Source organism: Populus trichocarpa, chromosome 11, assembly GCF_000002775.5.
Source record: "Populus trichocarpa isolate Nisqually-1 chromosome 11, P.trichocarpa_v4.1, whole genome shotgun sequence".
Classification (NCBI taxonomy): Eukaryota; Viridiplantae; Streptophyta; class Magnoliopsida; order Malpighiales; family Salicaceae; genus Populus; species Populus trichocarpa.
In genome coordinates this window covers 18,985,332-19,000,062 of record NC_037295.2, presented here as the reverse complement: position 1 = coordinate 19,000,062, position 14,731 = coordinate 18,985,332, and the positions used below count along the sequence as shown (strand labels likewise).

The 14,731-nt window shown below is 35.8% G+C and overlaps 4 protein-coding genes across 4 annotated transcripts; 1 reads left to right on the top strand and 3 right to left on the bottom strand.

Moving 5' to 3' along the window:
* Positions 1-156: 156 nt before the first annotated feature.
* On the top strand, positions 157-1,124 carry LOC18103536 (uncharacterized protein At1g08160). Its single transcript, XM_006377909.3, has one exon. It carries the CDS (start codon positions 157-159, stop codon positions 925-927), a length of 771 nt encoding a protein of 256 aa, XP_006377971.2. The 3' UTR covers positions 928-1,124.
* A 451-nt stretch (positions 1,125-1,575) lies between these two features.
* On the bottom strand, positions 1,576-2,943 carry LOC18103535 (sufE-like protein 1, chloroplastic/mitochondrial). The gene has a single exon (XM_006377908.3). It carries the CDS (start codon positions 2,884-2,886, stop codon positions 1,771-1,773), a length of 1,116 nt encoding a protein of 371 aa, XP_006377970.1. The 5' UTR covers positions 2,887-2,943; the 3' UTR covers positions 1,576-1,770.
* A 1,212-nt stretch (positions 2,944-4,155) lies between these two features.
* On the bottom strand, positions 4,156-5,345 carry LOC18103534 (uncharacterized). Its single transcript, XM_006377907.3, has 2 exons — positions 4,975-5,345; positions 4,156-4,768 (listed from the first exon to the last, which is right to left on the bottom strand). The coding sequence occupies exons 1-2, from the start codon at positions 5,284-5,286 to the stop codon at positions 4,349-4,351; spliced, it is 732 nt and encodes a 243-aa protein (XP_006377969.2). The 5' UTR covers positions 5,287-5,345; the 3' UTR covers positions 4,156-4,348.
* A 645-nt stretch (positions 5,346-5,990) lies between these two features.
* On the bottom strand, positions 5,991-13,821 carry LOC18103533 (kinesin-like protein KIN-14F). Its single transcript, XM_006377906.3, has 17 exons — positions 12,746-13,821; positions 11,324-11,487; positions 10,880-11,017; positions 10,305-10,664; positions 10,047-10,115; positions 9,694-9,918; positions 9,501-9,582; positions 9,308-9,403; positions 9,055-9,234; positions 8,773-8,879; positions 8,508-8,686; positions 8,234-8,398; positions 7,904-8,157; positions 7,651-7,814; positions 7,367-7,561; positions 6,570-7,273; positions 5,991-6,444 (listed from the first exon to the last, which is right to left on the bottom strand). Exons 1-17 carry the CDS (start codon positions 12,894-12,896, stop codon positions 6,288-6,290), a joined length of 3,390 nt encoding a protein of 1,129 aa, XP_006377968.1. The 5' UTR covers positions 12,897-13,821; the 3' UTR covers positions 5,991-6,287.
* Between the last annotated feature and the right edge of the window lie 910 nt (positions 13,822-14,731).

Genomic DNA, 14,731 nt, shown 5'->3' with positions numbered 1-14,731 from the left:
ACACATCCTTTCGCCAATCTCAAAAAACAAATGTTGGCCCACTACCAAAACTTTACTTACTCCACATCCTAATATACTTAAAGAAACAACAATTTTAATCTCCATCTTCTCCAACAAAACTTGCTTTAGAATTTTTTTCCTTCAAAAAACCTAGAGATGCTTTCACTCCCTCCTCCACCACCCTCACTGCTGCCCACAGAAGCAGCTCCACCACAAGAAAAGCGAAGCTTTCCAGTCTCTCTCAATCAGATTGTTATATCAAAGCAAGCCAGAAATCCACAAAGTTCTTCAGCAGAGACATCAAATTCAGACAGCAAGAAATTAAGCAAGCCACCAATATTCAAACATCCTCGACCTCGCCGTACCAATCCAGTTATATGGTGCGGCGCAATCCTATGCCTCATATTCAGCCTTGTTCTGATCATCTTTGGAATAGCAACTTTGATCATCTACCTAGTCATTAAGCCAAGAAACCCAGTGTTTGACTTACCCAACGCAAATCTAAATAGCGTATACTTCGATTCACCAGAGTATTTCAATGGGGATCTTACCTTCCTTGCAAACTTCTCCAACCCAAATCGGAAAATTGATGTAAGATTTGAGTATGTGGATATAGAGCTCTACTTTTCTGACAGACTTATAGGAACCCAAGCTCTTCAGCCTTTCACACAAAGAAGTAGGGAAACAAGATTGGAATCAGTTCATATCATATCAAGCTTGGTCTATTTGCCCCAGAATCTTGCTGTGGAACTTCAAAGGCAGGTGCAGAGTAACAAGGTAAACTACAACATAAGAGGAACTTTTAAAGTGAGAGCAAACATGGGTCTGCTCCATTATTCATACTGGTTACATGGAAGGTGTGAGATAGAGATGACCGGCCCACCCACTGGTGTTATTGTTGCCCGAAGTTGCAGAACAAAGAGATGACGAAGATGAAATTCTTAATTTTTCTATTCCTCGTTTGTTCAGATTGATGCCTAGCTAGAATTTTTGCTATTAAGACATTGTCTGATAAGCTTTGTGCGATGGATCAAACAGAATTCTTAGAGGTTGTAAATGTCTAAGCCCTAATGATGTTATTTTGAAACCTTGAGCTCAGCAAACACAGATAATATTTCAATTTATATTTGAGTTTTGGTAATTCTGCTGGCTAACTTTTTGATGAGGTAACATATGAAGTGAACTAGCATAAATAACTTCTCAAGATGCCAAATTAAATTATGCTAGAGGAAAGGAAGCACATAGAGTGTATAATATTGAGAAGTTTGATATTCAGATACCTACTTCAATAAAACAAATGTACTAAACCACCTTTGATCAAGTAAATTAAAGCAGGTTATTCTCTCAAATTTGAAAATCCTCACCACCTCGCCGTAGGAATTCACATATCTTTAGTGGATTCAAAGCACTTCACACAAAATTATTGTCAGAACTCATTAAAGAAGGACCACAAGGTCTTCCTATGCTGATCTCCCTGTTCAGAAATTAACAATAACTAAAACCAAATATTAACTATCAAAACTCGCAATCAATAGCATTTGCAGCATCATGTACTGAAAACAAATCAAAACCACCTCATGTAAGCCAAATTCATTCAATATTTCAAAAATATGCAACTGATTCAATCATTTCAAAGATCATTATCAGTACAATTTAAACTTTCTGACTAATCACATTGTCTTTAACAACTGAAAGCTAGAGACAATATTTAGAACTCAGCTGTAGAATCAAATGAAAGAAGAAAAATGAACCTCTATTTGCATCCCCTCTTCACCTCTCACCAACTTCATCCGGCGTCTTCGCTACAATAGACAATGCATGTAATCCACTCTCCAACTCCTCTTGCAACAAATTATAAATCAGCCTATGCCTCTTCACCAAGCTCTTCCCTCCAAACTCCTTTGACACAACTTTCACATTAAAATGCGTCTCTCCATCACTCCCTCTCACACCAGCATGCCCAGCATGCTGATATGAAATATCATCCACCTCCAATTCAACAGGACTTAGCTCCTTCTCTAATTTCTCCCTGATCCTTAATCCCCTACTCCCTAATCCCTCTGAATTCGACCCCTTTTCACTTCCCTCCAATCCCGAAGTCTCACCACCATCAGTTTTCCCATCAAAACTCAAGCCCTTAACAAAATTGTCACCAGAAGTTTCAACACCAACATCACCATTTGATCCCAAATCTTCAACCTTTCCCTCATTATCACCATTACCACCACCAAGCTTCGAACTTTCAACAACCCCGCTTCCCTTTTCAGCCTCCAAATACAATTCAAGTGCTTTCTTCTGCATCAACTTCAACATATTCAAAAAACCATTATTCCTAGACGGTGTCAAACTCTGCTGCAACCCAAGAAGAACAGCAAAATCAGGAGAAACCCTCAAAACTTCCTTAACTGGCCGGCCCGAAAGCCCTTGAACAAGCAAAGCAGCAAGACCCTTAGTTAAAACCGAATCAGAATCAGCTTCAAACACAACATTCTTCTCCAAATCCAAATAAGCCCTAACCCAAACTTGAGAAACACAGCCTTCAACCTTATTCTCCCTAGTTTTAAACTCACTATCAAGTGGTTTCAAATTCTTGCCATAAAAAAGCAACTGCTCATACTTAGCTTTCGGTTCTTGAACTGACTGAAAGAGCTTGATCATTTCTTGAAGCTTTGGAGGTAGTTCTTCAATGGGTTGCAAAGACATAGAACTTGATGATGAAGAAGCAAGTAAAGGTTGAGTCTTTGTAGGAATTTTTTGGAAAGAAACAGGTTTTGAGAAGATAAAGAAGGAAAGATTCGTGGGTTTTAAGGAGGAGGCTAAGGTTTTGGTGGAGTGAAGAGAATTTGGGATTTTTGTGGTCAATATGCGAAGAGAAGTGGAAGACATGGTTGAAGAACGAAGAGAGAGAGATGCAGAGGTTTCTAGAGAGAGAGTAAAAATAGAAGAGGTGAGGATATAAATAGATTGTGAGGGAGGTCTAAACGCACCGTTTATTATTTTATTTTATTTTGGAATATATTTTGTAGTATTTATTTACTTATTTACGAATTTGATATTTTTGTGTTGAATGATTAATTACCGATATAAATGTTCTTTTTCAAGGTGTATTTTTATTTGAAAATATTTAAAAATAATATTTTTTATGTTTTTAAATTTATTTTTAATATTTTTATGTCAAAATAATTCAAATTAAAACATAAAAAATAATTAATTAAAAGACAAAGTAAAATCAAAATATTTTAAAAGTTTTGTTGGACCGCAATGTTAAACACCACCTAAACAAATATAATGTTTTTTTTTTTTGCATGTAGAATTTTGAATTTTATGGTTTTAATTAGAGAATTGAAATGTATCTTAATATTCAAAGAATAGGCACTTACTATTTATTAAATAAATAGAGTGTTTGTTTTTGTAGTTAAACTTATTTTTTAAAGTGATTTTTAATTTATTTTTTATCTAAAAAATATTAAATTAATGTTTTTTAGATATTTTTTGATATTCTTAATGTGCTAATGTAAAAGAATAAAAAAATAAAAATTATTTTAATATATTTTTAATTAAAAAATATTTTTAAAAATATCATGCACCGCATTGCTATATACTTTCTAATAGTCAGCCAATATTCTCATTTGGTTCTAATAAAATTAAAAGTTTATAAAACAAATAAATAAAAATAATAATCTAAATAAGATTTGATTTATCCAAAAAATTGAAAAACTAAACATTATTTTAATAGTAGAGATATATAAATTAAAAAAATTTCAAAACCATTATATGGAATTAGAAATTAGAAATTTTATACTATAATGTTTTTTTTAAAAAAATATAAATGAGAGAGTTTGCATCAAGCTATGATTTATGTTACATACTATCATTAGTGTAAAAAAAAAAACATAAACTAAATATTTTGGAGCATACCATGAAACCATGTAAAACACTCATTAATAATAATAGCAATTTCTGCCAGCTTAATTCCAAACTAATTAATATAGCCAAATTAAAGCTTTGAACAATAATAACATTGCTAGCAAATCAAATTAGAATTTCCCAATACTATTATGTGTGTGGTTGGGAGATACTATATAGTTAAAATTAACTTGTCATTATACAACATATACATATAATAAATCTTATGATATAATTAAGAAAAAAATATTCATAATATCATCATCTTCTTCTTTTATATTAGAAATTAATCTGTAGTTAATCACCAATACTGTTAATTAATATGGCTAGGAGATACTATAGAGTAAAAATCTGCCATTACACAACTTTTCCTAGAGCACTAGAGCAAGAATATAAAAATATTATGTGTAAGATTTGGCATGAAATATTCTCGGAAACCTGCCTATGTCCATCGCATCATTTCATATTTTTCTTTCAAGATTTTCCTCTCTTTCTCCCATTTGCGTCTCTCCTCGTCATGCTTGGCTTCCAATTCGTCCTCCTTGATTTTCAGCTTCTTCTTGAATTCTTCCTCGCATCCTCCTTTTGCTTTCCTCAGTTCTTCATCACCGAGGGCTCGGTATTTCTTGAATTCATCCTCCACTTTGTTCACCACCATTTCCTGCCATTTGTATGAAAGCTTTTCTGCATCACAATTATTTGTAGCTTTCTTCAATATTTCAAAGAGTTTGGACTTCATGGTCAAGTCCTCTCCTCCTTCACCAGAGGTAGCTGATCTGTTGTTCATCACTCCATCCTCATCAACTGCTTTCTTTTCTTCGTTGGTGTTGCTCTTGACATCAGAATATCGCTCGATATTGATCTAGAGAAAGTAAATTGTTAGTAAGAACCTCAACTGCATAAAAGAAACAAAATTTAAACAAGCAAATAATTATTATAAAGATTTTGTAGATAGTTTTAAGAGTAGAACTCATAATTACTCTTGAGTTTTTCCATATAATATGTATTTTGATATTAAAAATACACATTAAAATAACTTTCAAATATCAGAAAAGAGAACTAACTAACCCTCGAGTCAGAGTTCTTGAGATTTTTGTGGAGCTTCTTCAACTTTACTGCAGAAGCCTTTTCTTCCATGGCACACCTAAACAGGAAGTTAGACAGTGCCAAGAGACCAAGCACGGCCCCCCAGCCAAAGCCACAACTTTCGATGCTGGTAAAGCACGATAACAAAAGGAAAGCAATTCTTTCAACCCAGAGAGCAACAGCGGTGGCTTCCATTGACACACACACACACGTACCTTCACTAGCTAGGGCACCAAATATGTGTGCGCGAGGAGGAAGGGTGTGGGTTTCACAGCATCTCATGAGCACATACATGTATATAGACACCTTCACTAGTTGGGAAAGCTTTTCCTGTTTTGGTATCTTTCCTGTACAGGAGTGTGTTTTTGCCAGGGAGTGCCCAGTTTTTCCTTTTCTGTTGATAAAGGAAGAATATTTCCTTTTCGCATATATTCTTCGAGCTTTATTTGTTTGTGGATTTGTGCTAGCCCTAGAAAGTGGCCGGTATAGAAAGGACTAGCATTCTTTGGCCTTAAAAATCAATGCTTAATCTATATAAATTAATAATCTCGATATAAATAATATTTTTGTTTGATGCCAACTTAAGTATTAATTAATTTTAATAATATAATTGATAAATTTTAATAATCACAAGAATATTAATTTATAGAAATTTGCCATTATGACTTTTATAGAAATTTGCCATTACGACATCCGCAAAAACAAGCACAGCCATTTGTGCCGAGCATTGAATAGAACATTCAAAGAGTGGTCTTTCTCAAAGCCCTTATGAACATGAAAGCGTTGAAACCATGGAATTCAAGAGTTCTTGCGTTTGTCTCAAGCTCTTAAAATTAAATTAATTACTCAAAATTCTTACATCTCCACCTTTAGCTTTCGAGCTTCTTTGTACCACTACTCATCATGTTGCAAGGATAGCAACAGGCAAATCTAGTTGGGGGGTTTGTCACTGTAATCAGATCCGCGCGAGAAGTAATTAATTATTTGCAGACACATACTAATATAGAATCGGTGATCCATGAATTCACACCGATAAAATCCTTGATGTTATAGAATGATCAGCGCATGTAATCACCGGAAGACATTGAAACTATATATCCACAAGTGCTGAGCAATAGCACCCATGACTTGTAAATTACAGGAAAACTTGCCATGGTTTAGGATATGTGGAAAGGCAGTCATCTGGACTACCAGCCTTAAAATCTCTTGAAAGATGAAAGCAACCAGGTATCCAAACATATACAACATATGGAAATATTTGTGGAAGTATATTCATTGCTATATACTGTCTAGTCTCAAGGTAAGATCGTAAACTTTCCACGAGGAGTAGATCGACTCCTTCTGAATTCAGGCATGGATGTGTTTCCGGCTTCTTTCGCATTACGAGTTACGTTGTTTGGAAGTTTGTTTTCAAGTTTGCCAGCCAATAAGGGTTCCACAACTTGAACAACTCTGCACGTCATTGGCAATATTTCTACTACTGTTAACACAAGCATATAGATAGATATACCAAGATTCACGGGAGAAGAAAAAACTTCTCTGTGATAAGGCTTCAAAAAGAACAGTTTGAATCATACCTTGGCTCAAGATTCTGTGAGTTCTTCGAGAAATTCATCTGAAGCTTCTTCACCATTAAAGCACCTATTGTTGGAGACACGGGAAGCAAACGCTCGTTTTCTGGCTCAGAAGAGTCACTCTTTCGCGGCTCCTCTATCTTTTCACCGGCATCTATGTCAGAGAGCATTGTTGTCCCAACATCAACCTCGTGGAACTTTGCTGGCATTTGATTCTTCGCCTTAACTTTGCTTTCATTTTTGCTTTTTTTAATGCCTCCTTGTCTTATATTAAGAGCTTGCCTACACTGCTCCTCTTCGTGTTCCGGGTAATATTTCCTGGTGCTAACCTTTTGGAGGTTATAGAATGCTTTGGAGATGTTATCCTGCTTCAGCGCTTCTTGTGAGCCTATATATGGACCTTTTGAGCTGTTATCTGCTGATGGGATCACTGGAATTGCAGCTATGGATTTGTTGACAGGCACTATAGCTGGAAAGGGTACTCTTGCAACTGGTTGATTCTCAACTCTCTCCTTGACCCTGCTTCTACTGAGGGCTCCTCTATCTGTTGAGGTTGATCTCCTAACAGGAGGGGATGGTGATCTTGGTTTTGTGGAGCTTGCTAACCTCTCTTCGCCTAGGAAAGGAATCCTTGGTAATGTTTCCTTGTCTGTGAGTGAAGAAGGAAAACTTGATCTCCTTTGCTTACCCGAAGAACAACTTCTAGCCTGAAAATCAAAATCAACCCTTCAGGATATTCCTTAAGAATAGAAACAGCTCAAAGATGGCAGCAAATGAAATAGTCTCTTGTTTTGTTTTACCTCTGAGCTTCTAGAGTCATCAATTGGCCTGTGAGATGTCTCAGATTTTAAGTTGGCACTTGCACCATATCTTGGCACATAGAAAGGAGAAACTGCTCTTGTTCTTTGAGATTCTGCTGTGCTTCTAGTACTGCCACCTTTGATTTGCTCGATTTCAGCTTCCTTCCTCTCCAATGCCTCTTTGAGGTTTGATATCTAGACAAGGAGAAATGATCACAATGAATTTCCACCAAAATTAAAATAAGTCGAGAAAAGAATGTACAAATGAGAGAAGAAAACTAAACCTCTTCTTTCAGCTCTCGGATTTCGCCAGTTTCTTTGTTCGATCTAGCTGCCCCAAGTTCAACAGATGCAACTCTCTCAGCAAACTTCAGTGTGCTAATTGTCTCCCCAATAGAATTAAGTTCAGGATTTATATGTACAAACATTAGTGTTTTAGCATGCCCACCTAAATATAGAAATTAAGAAACAATAAGAAGATATTAGTAGGAAAAATATTTGAAAGGAAAAGTTTGCTTCTTATGATCATATGAGCACCTAAAGAATCCTGCAGAACTTGTGTAAGCTTGCTGTTTCTATAGGGAACATGTGGACTCTTCTGTGCAAGAGCAGAGATGACATCTCCCAAAGCGGAGAGAGATCGATTAATATGTTGAGCTTCTTTCAATCTCTCACCAACAGCTTCTGATTTATCCACTCTTTCACTTCCAGCTAAATCCACCATGTGTAAGCAGCCTTTAAGAATTGATCCAGAAACTAATTCTTTTCCATAGACATGAACTGTCAAAACACTGCAGCAAAAAAGAACCGTTACAATGAATACTTGAAGAGTGAATTTTAAATTCTGCTAGAAATATGTGTTCCTACCTATGAGATCGACTGCTTCGCTCGTTTAAAGCAGTTGCACCGACAGCACGATTTCTTTGACCGATTTTCATTAGATCAAGAACATCTTGTGTACTTGAAACTGGAATCCAGCTTGCGTCAGGTACATTAAGCCCATTCAACTGGGAATTGTTACGGATGTCTAATGTATGAATGGTTGAGGTAAAATCAACTCTTCAATGAAGAAATTTAGCTGATAGTTTATGAAACTTTAATAAACAATAATCATGCTGTAAAAGTCAGTTTTGAAGGATATCTTCTGTTGGAGCCATCACTGACTAACAGGTCTCTCACTTGTTCATTATATATTTCTACCATTTGAACTCCAACTTCATACCTAATGACATCTCCCCTTGTCGTTGAAATCTGAAATAAGTCGCGCAGAGCTCGATAGTTCACACCCCATGTTTGTTCAGAAGTCAAATCAGGGCCACTCTGTCAAATTCAAACAAAAACATTGAATTGCATAATTGATATTGCTGAAAATATTGTTAGTTCAGAACTAAACATCAATGGCATACCATTGTATATGTCTTCCCTGATCCGGTTTGTCCATATGCAAAGATGCAAACATTATAGCCATCTAGAACTGACCGGACCAATGGTTGAGTGTCCGCATATATTTGTTCTGCAAATGAAAATGAAAATCATTAATATTTAAGAAAACCTGTGGGAAAACAAGTAAGCATGTTGCCTGTATTCTTCTTAAAGGCCCATTCGCAAATGTTTGCGCCGTGAAGAGTTACAGAACCTTGTGAGACCGACCACCATCTCACAATGCAGCTACAAGAAAGAGATCGTACCTTGAGTAACATTCGTTCCAAATACTTTGTTGAAGGAAAACACCTTTCTTGCTTCTTTCCCATTCTTAAGAGGATTAACAATCATGATATTTCCATTTTCTCCAATGTAGTCCACAGTAGATTGCCCATTCGATTGCCCTCGCAAGAAGGGTCTGACTCTACAATAGACCCTGATTGTTCCTGCTCAAAAAACAGATGTCATAAAATGCATAAAGTTTTAAGTTACTTAGAACAAATCACAAGAAGTGGTCACCTTTAAGGTCTTGTACTTGATTGTAAAGCTGGCGATTTTCCTCTAAAACTTGGTGACAAGAAGATGATGCTACTTCAAGATCCCTGATATGTTGTTCTGAGACACAAAATCAAAATGTTTAAAGGCCTAACAAACCATTCTAAATAGACAAGGAAAATTCACTGAATATTATTAGAAATTTTAGTATTCTGACCAAGCCTGCTGACTTCTTCTTCCCAATCTGCTTGAATTTGTTTCACTTGTCGCCTCATTTCTTTGTAATAAAATCTCAGATCCTGAAAGTAACAATCATGTCAATATAAACAAAAACATATTATGTAATATAAGTAGATTGTTGTCGATAAAAAGACCAAGGGAGTAAACTTCTGATGGGCTGACATTCAAACCTCAAGCTGTTTCTGATGAAGATCAATTACTTCCGTGTGACCGGAAGAGCTACTAACAGTATGCTGAATAGTTTCTCTTTTGCCACCACAGATGCAAAACTTGGAGAAATCACTTGAAGCCAAACTAGCTCTTTGTCTAAGATATTGGGAAATGGCTTCTATGAATTCATTTTTTGATAGGGAACCGATATCACCCTTCAATATTTTCTTCAGAAATAGTCCAAGCTGCAAGTAGTGGTAAAAGGAGACTAAATTACTTTGCAGGAACACTGGATTAGTAATATATTGATCTTAGATCACTTTTAGATGGAACTGGGAAAGAATACTCAGTGAGACTCCGAAATTCTTATTACCTGTGTGCCCTGAGAAACAAGCAATGCTGAGAAATCTTTAACTGCCTTTCTGAGCAAAGTATCTATTACCTGCGATTTTTCACCCATTTAATCATATATCAAATTCCTTTCAGTGATAGTATTGAGTGGCAACACACTGTCTAGTTTTCGATTCCCATTGTTGGATTTCATTCCCATATATATTAGGTACCTTGTACTCAGGTCTGCTTAGTACAATTGTAGACATATGTAACACAAACTCGAAAGGGTCTTACCTACCATTCCATTCAAAGGCAGCTCTTCAATCCCATTGATCTCCTGAAGGTAAGCTTGTAGAAGTCTGAGTCCAAAATGATCGAAAAGAAAGGCCAGAGCATTGGCAGTTTTGGTTTCTTCAATTGAGACCTCACTGGAAAGATGAAGAAACTCTAATACTTGTTCATATTGTGATGATTCAGATTCATCAACAGACTCATCAGCACTTTCGCTGCCGACCAGAGAAGATGGCGATCCCTTCTGGAATGATTCGATCTTAATAAGCCCTCCATATCTCCATACACCAATTCCACCAGCCTGCTTCCATTCATAATATCCTTTCAAACAGAGAATGCAATCTACAACCTTACTCGACGAGCCTCCCTGTATCCAAGATTTCAAACACAAAAATGCTTGACTATCAAAGGCAGAGGACAGCAAATAAAGCGCAACAGATGTTAGAAGATAGAATTACACCGTTATTGTCTGAACTCTGAATTACACTTGGACTAGAAGAGATGTGGAAAACTAAAACTTGATTAGCAAATTCCAGTGCACATAAACCTTTCTACATTGTATATTTAGGGAAGATTTCAGACCTTCTCCAAGTCAGATGCTTCAAAAGTCAAAAGCTTCATATCTTTAACAGCCACCAAAAAATTCCTCATGTTCTCAAAGTACTGAATCGCAGACTGTGCTGCTCCTTCCGTAGACTGCACTGTGAGATTCGGAACCACCTATTTCAATTTCAGAGATGAATCAAAGCTCCCATTATTATTAGAATGAACAATAAAGATCCTTGTTACAATTATGCCAACAGAATATTGTTAACTCATATCTAAGTTATAGAAACTGTCAGGTCCTGACTAGAATTATGCACCCAGAAGCCAGCATTTACCTTTTTGTCATAGTAGAAATAGAACATCAGTTTCATTCACGAATGCTAATAACCTAATGCTGACACTGCAAGCTTCTATCAAGTAAAAAAGTTTCTGCACTTGACAATTACTGACACAAAATGAAGGGTTTGAAGAAGCAAGTACCTTGAGAACAGCACCAGGGTTGACTTTATTGAGGACATTGCAGAGAATGAGGCCATTTCTTAGAGCAAGGCAAAACTCTTCCTCTGAGGGTTCTTTGGGCAGGGTTCTTGATGCCCCCTTGTCCATCTGCCTCAGCCAATCTGCTGCTTGGTACCTCCTTGAAGCTGAGACCCATGAACATTAGATATTGCAGTAAAATTCCCAAGCCCATTTTTGCGCTTAGATTTCTAAACTAACTCGTACCGAATTCAAATCCATTAATCCACAAACGGGAAATAATGTAGAAAATCTGCCAATAATTTTCTTTTTATTTTTTCGTTTCTTTTGAATTATCATTCTTAATATAACATAAAAAATGATTTTAATTATAGGTCATGTTGTATAGGGAGGTTGGCTGGCTAAAACCATTTGAGCTTTGAAATACCCTCCAATTAGACTTGGGAAGATGTTATTTGAGCCACTTTCATTATTTTCCTTCTTATTTTATTTTTTTTTTAGCTTGATTTCAGATTTTGTGTTGACTTTTCTATTTATCTTAGATTTTTTCTGACTTATTTAAAAAATCATAAATCTCTTTAAAAGACAAAATTTATTAAAAAAAAATAGTAATAAAATAGAATTGAACCAACTTTATCTTTTTCTTTGTGATTATTATTTTCTTGTGTTGTTTTGTTCTATGTTTTGGAAGTACACAATTTATACATTAAATCTTGGTGGTTTTTTCTTTTACCACTACAAACCTTGCCTTTTTATTCATGGTCCTAAGCAAAAGAATTTGCTAGGGACAGGGTTTTCGTCAGCATCCTCGAATATGTCATAATTCATCATCATTAGCATTTCAAAAAGCAAACCTTCTGAAATCTAGTCCTAAGGATAGTCTCTTCCTACTCACTAGAGGAGACTATCACTGGGCTAAATGTTCATCAGCTTCAAATTACGCATTTGTTTTCGAGACAAGAAATGTTTCAGATTGTGACAGAACATCAATGAAAGAAGACATGATCCATGGTTTAGGCCCTGCTATGATTAATTGCAATGTTCCATTGCTTACACCAGAAAAAGGGTGACAATGAGGGTAGGTCTGTTTCCATAATGAAAGCTTCTTTCGGCTACCAAAAACACAGGTAGGGCTAATTTGGACCCACTTCAACACAAAGTGATGAATACCGGTTTATTTTCAACTCTATGGGATCACCCACATTCTTCCTTTCATCATGATATGCTGCACAATCTTTTATTCAAACTTTTTTCAAGCAAAGGCAAATAATTACTTGACCACTCAGAATTTATTGCATTGGACAAAAATTTAACAAATTTTTTGACAAAAAAGTGTAGGAACCATCAAACGCAAAAGAGACAACATTGGAGGAAGAATCTGTGTGAATTTGTAATGGTAGAACATGGAAGATTAGCATTTCTTACCTGCTTCTTCAGCTTTTCTTTGAGCTAATTCGCGGTCATTGATAATCTCATCAGGGTAACAAGCCTCATTGCTGGGAATCAAACCTCTTAACCCTCTCAAGTTCTTGCAAGGAGAGGTGAAAAGGGAGCCATGGTTGGTTTCGTGTGGCATCTTTATGCCTAATCAGTACTCTCACCTGGAAATGCTACACTACTTATCTCTGCGGAAACAGACATAAAATTGCACAGAAACCTGATCAGAACATTTGAAACAAGTTGGTTAGAGATTCAAACCTAGCTAGAAAGTAGTAATATTCCAACTTTATTAGAGCAGTAGGTTTGGTAAGAAGTTAATGTAATGCTCTTTAAGAAACCACAAACATGAACATTTAACACAAAACAAATGTTGGTAAGAAATATAATGCTCAAAAAGAAAGAAAATCCAATAGAATTGGAAATGATACAGAGAAGATTAATAGAGAGAGAGAGAGAATTGGCACAAGAAGCTACATAGAAAGAAATGGAAATGAGAGGAGCTACAAACAAGAAGTCTTGCAAGAACTACACTTGATCATCACCACCACCCTAGAAAAGAAGCAGCAAGCTTTTGCAAGGAAGAAGCGATAAAGTTCAGTTTCTATAAGGCACAGACCTTTAAATGGCCTTATTCAAATTCAGAAAATTCAACAGGTTGCATAAGAGTTTGAGCTATATAAATGTGGAGCAGCACATCCAATGTAGATATCCAGATATATTGGAAGGTGAGGGGAACAAGGTTCTCATGTGTAGTGAATATATGAGAGAGAATTCAGAAATAACATAAGATTGGCATTAAATGCTTCCCCTTCTCCACTTGTTTGTGAGAGAGACACTAGAGAAAGAGATGTTGTGTGAGCTCAAGAGGAGAAAATAGGAATAGACCTCGTCAAAATTGAAACGTTAGTGCTCTCTAGTCTCCCTATTTTTTGACCCTTTGCCTTCATGCACCTTAAGAAATAAGGGCAATTGCTTTCCCAACTCCCAGTTTCACTGATGGTGTTGATCACTACCATTTTATCAACTCTGTGAGTGTGAACATTTACTTGGAAAAATACAGTAGTGTTTTGAGTTGAAAATGTCCTTCCAAGTGGCATGCAGTGAGACCAAAATTAGATGATGACAAGTGTGGTCTCTTCTGGGGCCCTTGGATAGTTGGACTGGACGGCAAGATCTGGCCAAAATGATGGCATGGATTGCTTTACAAAACTTTGGACCATGATTTTGTTACGACTTTCTTTGATGTAATTGTCTTTTCCTTCATGATATATGTACATTCCATGCCATGCAACTCCTGTTTTTTCCTCTAGCAGTATTTGCGATGTGTTTGTACAGGATATAGTGGGTGGTGGATCCAGACCATTTGAAGTTCTCATTGATTCTTGGAGTTGGTGATGATAAGGTTGTCTATTGATGGGATCTAAATTACTTTGATCACTTGTGTTGGGATCATAGTTGTTTAAATCCTAGGTTACCGAGTTGTTGGGTTAATTAATGAATTATTGGATTAATTGGAATTAATTTAAAAAAAATATTGAGATAAAATTAATTTAAAAAAAAAACTTTTAAAATTTTTCTTATTAAATCTTATCCAGGTTTGATGGGATTAACTTATTAAGTAAAATAGTTTGAAATGAAACCTTAATCAAATTAAGCCTCTGATTAATTGTCAGGTTATACCTGGATTAATTACTATAGTTGACTATAATTACTAAGTCAATATATATATATATATGCTCTTTTACTTAAAAAAAAAAGAAGAATATATATGGTTTGGGAATGGTAATGTAGCATTATCAACCTCCCTTGATTTGAGTGACTAATCTAAATGTTATCATAAAAGTATATAGTATGTGTGTTTGCTTTGCTAAATATATTAATTATTCCCATCAAGTCTGGTGTCTAGCATGAGTTTCAACCACAAATTCTGGGTGAGATCAGAAAAGTAGATTGAACAAATGATTTCATTCT

Bases quoted from the DNA above. Each gene is read 5' to 3' on its own strand.
- LOC18103534 (XM_006377907.3), bottom strand. From the start codon at position 5,286: ATGTATGTGCTCATGAGATGCTGTGAAACCCACACCCTTCCTCCTCGC. The intron at 4,769-4,974 runs GTTAGTTAGTTC...TACTTTCTCTAG, and splicing joins TCAAGAACTCTGACTCGAGG to ATCAATATCGAGCGATATTC.
- LOC18103535 (XM_006377908.3), bottom strand. From the start codon at position 2,886: ATGTCTTCCACTTCTCTTCGCATATTGACCACAAAAATCCCAAATTCT.
- LOC18103536 (XM_006377909.3), top strand. From the start codon at position 157: ATGCTTTCACTCCCTCCTCCACCACCCTCACTGCTGCCCACAGAAGCA.
- LOC18103533 (XM_006377906.3), bottom strand. From the start codon at position 12,896: ATGCCACACGAAACCAACCATGGCTCCCTTTTCACCTCTCCTTGCAAG. The intron at 11,018-11,323 runs GTACTTGCTTCT...AAATTGAAATAG, and splicing joins ACCCTGGTGCTGTTCTCAAG to GTGGTTCCGAATCTCACAGT. The intron at 9,583-9,693 runs GTTTGAATGTCA...TGTTACTTTCAG, and splicing joins TTCATCAGAAACAGCTTGAG to GATCTGAGATTTTATTACAA.